Below are 10,930 nucleotides of genomic sequence, written 5' to 3'. Positions count from 1 at the left end.
TGTTATAACCTGTTTCAATCCCCACCAACTTATTTGAACATTTGTGAATATAATGATGATATGGTCAATTACCCTTCTTTAATTAATGGCAATGTGTTGGTTTTAAACGATGATAAGACGAGTTTCTCTAACGAAAACTTCCATGTTGACAAGTGTGTTGGTGAAGTAAGTGTAAATCAGCACAAACAATTTTTGAAATTGTGTGTTAAAAAGTTGTCATGTAAATCTCCTAGTCTGATTGTTTGTGAGATGTCTCTACTTTGTCATGTAAATTTTGCATACCTATGTAAGTTTGAAGGTGTGACACTGTGTACTCAAAAATTTTCTTTGTTTGGCACGTTTGAATTAATGAAATTTCTACTGCATTACGGAATAAGTGATCAAACTCATGTGTTCAAACCTGGACTTTGCTATATTTGTCCATTTTGTGGGAAATTCGAGCATCCTAAATTTTATGTGAACAATTTGTTTGACGCTTTGGCCTTTGATAAATATTTGTATCCTGATGCAAATGATTGGTTTTCTTTGGTTAGCCATGAAGTGTATGTTTTGGGCGATGATTGCAAGAATAATGTAGATACAAATTGCTATGCTGAACCACAAACAAATGAAACTATAATCCATTGTCCTTGGCACATTTTGAATGCACAAGATGAACACCCATATAAATCTTTCTTTGAGATTGATCATGTTGAAAAGGCATGATTGTGTGCGAACATGCATGAGTAATTGTCCTTTGAATCGATTGAATTCACTTGTTTGCAATAGTGACATATCAAGACTGTTTGATAATTTGAGATATACAAGTTTTGATCAAATAAGACTTTGGATGCATGACCGATTGAATGAATTTTTCATTTATTTTGGATGTAATTTGAGCTTGATTTCTTTGTTCTCCCAACCGCCAAAGATGGAGAGTCAAATTGAAAAGCTTCGACTACAATATACCCCCGAGGAGCGAAGGTTTGTGTTGATCGAACAAGGTAAAACTGATCTTTGTTTTCCTACTTTTAAAGGTAAGACTCATGAACTTTTTGAAACATCATTGTTCTCTTTAGGTGGTGACAAAGATAGTGTTGTTAATTTGGTTCTTGTAAAACACTTAAATCGCGACTTGCTTGACTGTTCTATCTTGTTTATTGATCATCGACCTATTTTGGTTGTGATAAAAATATTTTTGTGTTTGATCTTCCTGAATTTGTTGGTGACCATATGATTAAACGGAAATTGCAATGTCCAACCAAGCCAATTCATGAATCATATAAATCTTTTCAAATGCTTGCTTGTGACGATTACGTTTACCATTTGATTTATTACTCGCGATTTATTCATGGCTTGTGGAAACCATTTGAAATGTTTGAATGCCTTAGAACATGTCCATTGTTGTCTCGAATATTTGACGAGGCATTGGCACGTGAATTAATATGTTTGCATGGTTGTCAATATGTTGTTTTGAACCTATCCATTCACATGCATTCTGTTATGCTTATGATTGGACTACAAGTTCATTTGCATTGCTATTTGCTAACTCGTGGCCATTCTTTTCAGTGGATTCAATTGCCATTAGCCCTGTTTGATCGAGGAAAGTTGAGTAAGAGGAGCTATGATCGAGTGAACCAACAGCTTGACTTGAGGACAAGTCATTCTAAAGAAGGGGGAATGATACGAACCCGGCCACGAACGGCCATGATTTCAGCTTGAATTCAGCTCCTCAAGCTCTATTTAGCTTGGTTCAGCTCACCTAATTTTATTTCAGCTCACATGAGCTTATTTCAACTCGTTTGAGCTCGATTTAAATTCTTTTCAGCTCATTAATTTTATTTGCTGGAATTTTTGGACATTTAAATTAAGCATTTGTTTAAGTTTACTACAGCTCATTAGTGTGTCCAAAATTAGTACAAATGTTTAATTTGTCTTGTCTTAATTAAATTAAATGTGTCTTGATTTTATTAAGTATGTCTTAAATTAAAACATGAATTAGTTATGTTCAGTCGAATTAATGTGTCTTGTTTAGTTAATATTTAATTTGTCACAATGTCAATTAGAGTGTTCACATTATGTTTTAATTTAGTTCAGCTGAATTTGTTTGAATTAAGTTCATGTGTTTTTATTTAGGTGCAGCCGAATTTGAAGATTCATTGGCTAGATGCATGCACGTAGATTCAATAAATGTGAAGATGCATGTGCAGCTGGTATAATGCATTGAAGCTGATTAATTTTGGTTCTCCCCAAGGCAACTATTCGGCCAAGAGACAGCAGCCATTCAACTTTCCAAGACATGGTCGATCCTCTCCTTAAAGCAACATAATTCTTTTCACACCATCTGTTCACACCTAGGCTATTTGGTTCAACTTGATCACACCATGAGGCTTTACAAAACCGTCCATTCTCACTTCCAAGGGCTGCTCAAATTCTCCTTAAATGCTGGTGATGTTTCAGCAAGAGTTGCTTCATAAATGGGCCAAATTAAGATCAATAACCAAATTTAGTTGCTGCCAAGAACTTTCAAGATTCATTTGCTTAATTGAGGAGATGATTTTTATTCTCCATTCAGCCGAATCTACCTTGGTCTTCATTCATGAATTAAAGCTGGAATTTAGTTCAATGTTTGCTTAGATATTAGGTCTTGAATCTGTCCATTCGGCTACTAGACTTTAGGCTGTAAATAGTTGATTAATTTCATTGTAAAAGGACTTTTTGTCAAATTTCTGAATGAACTATTGTTCTTGTGAGGTTTCTCCCTCTCATATTTTGTGTGAGTCTCGATTTGGCTTATCTAGAGTGCTAGTGGCGTCAACCAATCTCTTTTCGAACTTATCACCAATCCTGGTGTGGCGTGATGCGATCCAGCTCGGTTGATTGAGTCTATTCACTTAATTGCCCGATCGTCGATGAGAAGTTGCGTTCGATGTTGAATTGGAGATAGCTTTATGGAAACGTTTGAGCGGAAGTAATTAAAATGGGTTCAAAAGATGGCTTGGTTTTGGAGATGGATAGGTTCAATTTTAACAAAGAAAATAACTTGCAGGTTAATAGATTAAAATGGAATGGAAATATGAACTCAAGCGTCAAGATCGATTCAATATTATATGAAGTATTGCCCCAGGACTTATATTGCTTAAGGTGGAATTAATGGAATATCGAAGATGGACCTTGACCCGTTACTTATGAAGAAGTAAGAACCAAAGGTATAAAAAGGTGGATGAACACCACACCAGAATGGTGAAAAGTTCAAAGAGTTGGGTTGACACCACTAGCTAGATAAGTCAGAACGAGACTCAAACGAAATAGGATAGGAGGAAACCTCACAATCAAGTTTTGATAATAAAAAATGTCTAACCTTGTTACAAAGAGAAATAAACTATTTATAGACTACATATGATAGCCGAATGGACAGAATAAACAAGCTTAAAGATTAAGTAATTCGGCTTTAAATGTGTTAAACTAATCTAGGAATGTATCCCTTAAAAGCTATGTCTAAATTCAGTTGAATGAATCTTCAATGGGCAGCTTCATGGCTAAGGAAATGAACTTGGTGGCTGGTGAATGCATGGGAGGCCAATAGCCTTGTCTAGGTTCGGCCAAGGTGTGAATGGACACTCCAAAAGATGCCTTTTGGCCGAATAGGTGCATAGGAGTGATACGATCTCGGTTTAGTAGTTGAACCCGAGTCATTTAGTTCCCGATCGTAAACGAAGAAGTATATTAGACAAGAAGAAGATAGAATATATTTGAGTTCAAAGAAGAAAAGTAAGTCCGTGCAAAGTTGGATGTGGATTTGGTTTAAGTCGAAATGGTATGACTAGAATGGTCGAGTTTGGTTTAGAATTAATTAAGAAATGGTATTTGGTTTTGGTACGTTTTGGTATTTGGGAATTGGTACGAAATGGTAAGGGTTCAAAAAGGTCAAGAGTGAACCAACACTAAAGAAAAGTGTCGACCCGAAACTTATAGGACCTAAATGAGTTGGGAATAGTTGATAAGGACCTTGACCCGATACTTAGGAAAGTATGAACCAAAGGTATCAAAGGTGAACGCCACACTCGGGTTTAGGGAGTGATAAGTTCGAAAGAAAGACTCAGAAAGACGCCACTAGAAGCTAGATAAGTCTTACGGGTCTCGAACGAAATTTGAGAGAAAATGCCTCACAAATTTGGCAGCCAATTCAAGTGTGAAAGCTCAACTTTGAAGAGTCATGGAGTGTGAACACATAGAACCGAAAAGCCAAGATGCATCCAGGAAATGTGAAAGGATTAATTGACAGCTTTGGAGTTGGAAACATTAGCTCTCTTGACCGAATAGTCACCTAGGAATGCCAAATTCAGCTCACCAATTTGATGCATGTATCTCCAGGTTCATTGAATCTATTGTGCATGCACCAAGCTAAATGAATCTCCACATTCGGGTCACCTTGCTAAATGAACCCCCACATTCGGCCAACCTACATAAATAGGAAGAACTAAGATTAATGTGGTATTTAGCTGAACTAAATTAAGAATAAAAACAAGACACATTAATTCGGTCAACAATGACACTAAAATCAGCTCATTAAATTCGGCAGCTTTAAAGCAACTTTAAATCATGTAATAAAACTTGACATATTAAAAACATGCAACAAACATATTAATAAGCTGTAATAAACTAATTAAATCGACTTAAATAAATATTCAGCTATTAAATTAATGTCTAGTTGATATTGAGCTGAATTGAAAATGTTTGAGCTGAAGTTGAGCTAATTCGAGCTCATTGAGCTGAAATGGAAGTTAATTCAGCTCGTATTAAAGTGCACGGATTGCTTTTCGAGTTGGTCCAAGCTTCCTTGATGTGACCAACCAAGATCTCACCCCAAACTTTGTCAACTAAAGCCGAAACAGCCTCCTTGAATTGTTTAGCTCGTGATCGGGTGATGGGACCTTAGGGCAACTCCAACGGCTCCTTCTTCGAGCTAGGTAGGACTTGAGGCGTGGCCGTATCATCCCCCCTCTTCAAAGCAATTTGCCCTCAAATCAGAATCTGCATCAAAAGGGGATAAGTCAGAGACATTAAAACTTGCACTTATATTATACTCACCTGGGAGATCAAGTCGATAAGAGCTCTCGTTGATTCGTTCCAAGACTTGAAAAGGTCCGTCACCACGCGGTAGTAGCTTTGACCTTCGTTGGGCGGGAAAATGTTCCTTTCTCATGTGAATCCAAACCCAATCACCAGGTTCGAAGATAACTCTTTTACGACCCTTGTTCACCTTCCGAGTATAACTTTCAGTTTTTGCTTCACTGTTGGCTCGAACTTTTCGATGTAACTCCTTTACATATTCGGCCTTTTTTCTAGCATCTGCATGGATAAGTTGATCATTAGGCAAAGACACTAAATCTAAAGGAGTTAACGGGTTAAATCCATAAACGATTTCAGAAGGAGAGTGTTTGGTTGCCGAATGAACGGATCGGTTATACGCAAATTCAATATGCGGTAGACACTCTTCCCATGACTTGAGATTTTTCCGTATGATGGCTCGTAACAAAGTTGATAACACTAGGTTGACCACTTCCGTTTGGCCATCAGTTTGGGGGTGGCAGGTGGTTGAAAACAGCAACTTAGTTCTGAGCTTTCCCCACAACGACCTCCAAAAGTGACTCAAAAACTTGGCATCTCGATCAGAAACAATTGTCCTTGGGATGGCATGCAAGCGAACAATTTCCTTAAAGAAAAGATTAGCAATGTGAACGGCATCATCAGTTTTTGAACAAGAAATAAAATGAGACATTTTTGAGAAGTGATCAACAACAACAAAAATAGAATCCTTCCCCGTTTTGGTTCTTGGTAATCCAAGGACAAAATCCATAGAAATGTCTTCCCAAGGTGCGTCGGGTATAGGGAGGGGCGTATACAGCCCGTGCGGTTTAATTTTGGATTTGGCCTTCTTGCACGTCACACATCGCGCACAAATTTGCTCAACATCCCTTTTCATTTTCGGCCAATAGAAATGTTCTTGGAGAGTTGCTAAAGTTTTCCCAACACCGAAATGGCCCATGAGGCCTCCGCTATGCGCCTCATGTACTAATACATCCCGTATGGAACTACGCGGCACACACAATTTTCCTTCTCTAAAAAGGAAACCATTGATACGATCTCAGTTTAGTAGTTGATATTTAGCTAAACAAAATTAATATTAAAACCATGAAACATTAATTCGGTCAACTATATCACTAAAATCAGCTCATTAAATTCGGCAGCATTAAAGCAACTTTAAATCATGTAATAAAACTTGACATATTAAAAACATGCAACAAACATATTAATAAGCTGTAATAAACTAATTAAATCTACTTAAATAAATATTCAGCTATTAAATTAATGTCTAGTTGATATTGAGCTGAATTGAAAATGTTTGAGCTGAAGTTGAGTTAATTCAAGCTCATTGAGCTGAAATGGAAGTTAATTCAGCTCGTATTAAAGTGCACGGATTGCTTTTCGAGTTGGTCCAAGCTTCCTCGATGTGACCAACCAAGATCTCGCCCCAAACTTTGTCAACTAAAGCCGAAACAGCCTCCTTGAATTGTTTAGCTCGTGATCGGGTGATGGGACCTTGGGGCAACTCCAACGGCTCCTTCTTCGAGCTAGGTAGGACTTGAGGCGTGGCCGTATCAACCATCGTACCTATAAAACTTATCAATAGCAACGTTTTCACAAGCAACAATCATTTCTCCAAAATCATCATCAGTAGCATATATATCCTTCAACAATGCAAAACCAAGCAATTTAGAATCCAAATACGATAAAAGAGTATACCTTCTTGAAAGAGCGTCAGCCACGATATTTTCCTTACCCTTTTAATATTTTATGACATATGGAAACGATTCCAAATACTCTACCCACTTAGCATGGCGTTTATTTAATTTGTGCTGACCTTTAATATGCTTTAATGCTTCATGATCCGAATGGATCACAAACTCCTTCAGCCACAAATAATGCTGCCAAGTCTCGAGAGCACGAATAAGTGCATACATCTCCTTGTCATAAACGGGATAATTCAACATGGCTCCATTCAACTTCTCGCTAAAGTAAGCGATCGGTCGTCCATCTTGAGTTAGCACGGCACCTATTCCTACACCTGAGGCATCACACTCAATTTCAAATGTCTTAGAAAAATCAGGCAATGCTAACAAAGGAGCTTTAGTAAGACAATCTTTAATAATGTTAAAAGAATTTTCTTGATCTTCGCCCCAATAAAAGGTTGAGTTTTCTTGATGGTGCTTGTCAACGGTGCGGCTAACGTGCTAAAATTAGGCACAAAACGCCTATAGAAGCTTGTCAAGCCATGGAAACTTCGCACTTGGCTTATGCTCGTCGGTCTTGGCCATTCCTGAATCGCTTTAATCTTTTCGCTATCTACTTCGAGGCCCTCCGAGCTAACCACGAAACCTAAAAAGATAACTTTGTCAGAACAAAATGTACACTTTTTAAGATTAGCATACAAAGTCTCTCTTCTAAGAACTTCTAAAATAGTTCGCAAATGAATTACATGCTCATCTAATGATTTACTATATATAAGGATATCATCGAAATACACAACGCAAAACTTACCAATGAAATTTCGTAAAACATAGTTCATAAGTCTCATAAAATTACTAGGGGCGTTGGTTAAGCCGAATGGCATTACCAACCATTCATACAAACTATGTTTCGTTTTAAAAGCGGTTTTCCACTCGTCACCTTCTCGCATACGAATCTGGTGGTATCCGCTTTTGAGATCAATTTTTGAGAACAACTTTGCACCACTTAACTCATCGAGCATGTCAACCAAGCACGGTATGGGATGCCTATACTTAATAGTTATTTTATTTACGGCGCAACAATCGACACACATGCGCCACGTTCCGTCCTTCTTAGGCACCAACAAAACCGGTACGGCACATGGACTAAGACTTTCTCGAATGTAGCCTTTTTCCATGAGTTCGTTAACTTGACGTTGAAGCTCTTTGGTCTCTTCGGGATTGGTTCGGTATGCCGGTCAGTTTGGAATAACGGCTTCAGGCACAAAATCGATTTGGTGCTCGATCCAGAAAAACGTCTTGGAAATCCTGCAAAAGAGACAAAATAGAAGAAGGAGGATCTCCGGATATATCATTATTATTAAACAAATTTTCCTTATACATAAGTACAAGGATCGGTTGTCTTGCCAAAAACACTTTTCGAACATCACTTGCTTTGTCACTTTTAACTCTCCTCCATCGTTGAGCCATTGAAGTTTGTACGGAGTTGGATGCTTGGTGGTCGGTAGATTTAATTTTTCCACCATGAGAGTGCTCGCCACGTTCGTACAACTTCCTCCATCGATGATGACACTACATAGCTTTCCTTGTACTTGACAACGAGTATGGAAGATGTTCTCTCGTTGTTGTTCATCGTCGATGCTTTGGATACTTAGGCTCCTTTTGACGACTAAGAGTTCCCCATCAAGGGCGTGCTCCACTTCTTCTTCATTGTCAGAGACGGTTTCAGGCTCATCTTCAAGCTCTTCTTCCTCCAATTCTATTTCTCCATTTGCTTGAACCACCATGACGTTGCGGTTGGGACATTGACTCGCAATGTGGCCCCTTCCAAGGCACTTAAAACACTTAATATCCCTTGAACGATTAGCAAATGAATCGGTTGCCTTACCTTTGCTCGTATCACCCATAGGTTTGTTTGCTTTAGCAGGCACCATTGGCTCCTTGGCACGACTAGGAGGATTAGTTTTACTCGAGCTTTGCCCCCATCTAGTTGTGCTTGGGGTAGGATAACTTCGGGTGGTACCTTTTCGTTTAAGTTGCTTCTCTACCTTAATGGCCATATGTACCATGTCCACAATCTCGATGTAATGTTGCAATTCCACAACGTTGGCGATGTCTCGATTGAGACCAGCAAGGAATCGCACCATCGTTGCTTCACGATCTTCTTGGACATCGGCTCGGATCATCGCAATCTCCATCTCTTTAAAATAATCCTCAACACTCTTTGAGCCTTGAGTAAGATTTTGAAGTTTTTGATAGAGTTCCCGATGGTAATAGGAGGGAATGAATCGGTGTCGCATCACGGCCTTCATCTCAGCCCAAGTTGATATTGGCCTTTCCCCATTCCTTCTTCGGCTTGTAGTGAGTTGATCCCACCAAATCATAGCGTAATCAGAGAATTCTATGGCAGCAAACTTCACCTTTCTGATCTCGGAATAATTATGACAATCAAAAACCAATTCGATCTTCTTCTCCCATTCCAAGTAGGCTTCCGGATCAAATTTTCCTTGAAAGGATGGAATGGATAGTTTAATGTTCCTTAAGTCATCATCCATGCGTCTTTGATTCCGATTACCTCGGTTCCTTTGACCTCTTCGTCCTTCACTTATGTTTGATCCTTGATCACTTTCGGCTTCATTCGGATCATATAGGTCGTCTTGATTGATTTCCAATTGGTCTCGCCTTCTTTGCGGCCCTTGGGGTGTACGCTCTCGTTGATTCCCCAATTCAACTCGATCCAATCGTTCGTTAATGGATTCTAACTCACCTTGGATCATGTGTTGGATTTCTCGTAACAAGGCTTGTTGAGCCAAATCCGGCACTCCACCTCCTCCAGGCGCAATGTTTCGGATTGGTTGCCTTCCACCTCCTTCCGCCATATTTCGTTCAGGACTTTGAGACATGAAAATAAAACCTCACAACAAAACCTCACGAATCTCTCGAAAAGAAAGAATAACACTCCACTCGTGTTTCACTCAATTTTTTTGGCTTTTTCTTTTAATGTAACTCTCACGCCTTTTTCCACTCAATTTCCTCTTGTGATTTCGTAAGTGACTCGTCGTGACCTTATCGTAGTTCAATGGGTCGGCTTCAAATGGCTTTACAAGGGTTTGATGTTAGGTTACGGGTAGGCTAAAAGAAACAAGAAAGGCTTTAGGCTAAGTGTGGCTTAGAAGATGTGATACGATGTAGCCTAACGAAACAGACTATCTTCGTATGTTACGGATCTAGGAATGTTGTAAGCACGTTCCTGCAACAAGAAAACAGCAAGGAATTAAAGAAATAATCATGGTAAAATATGGGTAAAATAAAAGAACGAAAATGGAAGGAAAATGAAGTTGTTGGCGTTTAAAACAAAAAGAAATTCAATCGGTGAAGTCGAACGCTTCATGAACGGCCAAGGCAGCAACTTGAGTGTTCAACAATGGCAAAGTAATCGTTGGAATAGAATAACGTTAAACTCGAAAGAACTTGCACAATCTACTGAGCAAACCCGAATCGAATCTGTTCAACGTCAAAAAGGACTTGGACCCTCTAGATAGTGATCTAGGAACCCGAAGTATCAAGAAAATTTGACACAACAAACTAAGTTTGAAATGCCAAGGAAAGTTCAATGAAGAACCGAAATTGAGAGAAATTCTCAAACGTAATTGTTTTCATAAATCATCTTACCTGAATACATCATTTTAATATGTATTTATAAGTACAAAAGAGGGGTGTTGAATGGAAATTCGTGGCTGTAATCAAAAGGGTTTAAAATAAGGAGTTATAACTCCTTTTGGCGTCATTTTAATAACAGCCATACATTTAAATTTCAAACGACAACCTCCCTTGTTCTTATCCTTGTATATTCGGCTACACATGCACACACACACTCTTGTGCACAAGCGGTCATGTGCTCCTCACATGTTTGGATGCCTCATGGGCTGCCACAAATGCATAGGACACTTGCCATTACATAGGACACGTTTCAGCTGCTTCTGGACTCGTCAGCTGGAGTTGAGCTGGTGGAGCTGAGTTTGAGCTAGCTAGAAATGTATTGAGCTGAAATGAGCTAGAAACAATCTTTCAGAACTATTTCGAGCTGAGATGAGCTGCATGCACATATTTGAGCTTCAACCAAGCTAGAAATGATATCTTAAGTCATTGCTCTATTACGT

The 10,930-nt window shown here is 38.8% G+C and overlaps 1 protein-coding gene across 1 annotated transcript; it reads right to left on the bottom strand.

Moving 5' to 3' along the window:
* Positions 1-8,008: 8,008 nt before the first annotated feature.
* LOC105775468 (uncharacterized) lies at positions 8,009-9,649 on the bottom strand. Its single transcript, XM_052622456.1, has 2 exons — positions 8,160-9,649; positions 8,009-8,078 (listed from the first exon to the last, which is right to left on the bottom strand). Exons 1-2 carry the CDS (start codon positions 9,647-9,649, stop codon positions 8,009-8,011), a joined length of 1,560 nt encoding a protein of 519 aa, XP_052478416.1.
* Between the last annotated feature and the right edge of the window lie 1,281 nt (positions 9,650-10,930).

Source organism: Gossypium raimondii, chromosome 10, assembly GCF_025698545.1.
Source record: "Gossypium raimondii isolate GPD5lz chromosome 10, ASM2569854v1, whole genome shotgun sequence".
In the NCBI taxonomy this organism is placed as follows: Eukaryota; Viridiplantae; Streptophyta; class Magnoliopsida; order Malvales; family Malvaceae; genus Gossypium; species Gossypium raimondii.
This window is presented reverse-complemented; position numbering and strand designations above follow the sequence as displayed.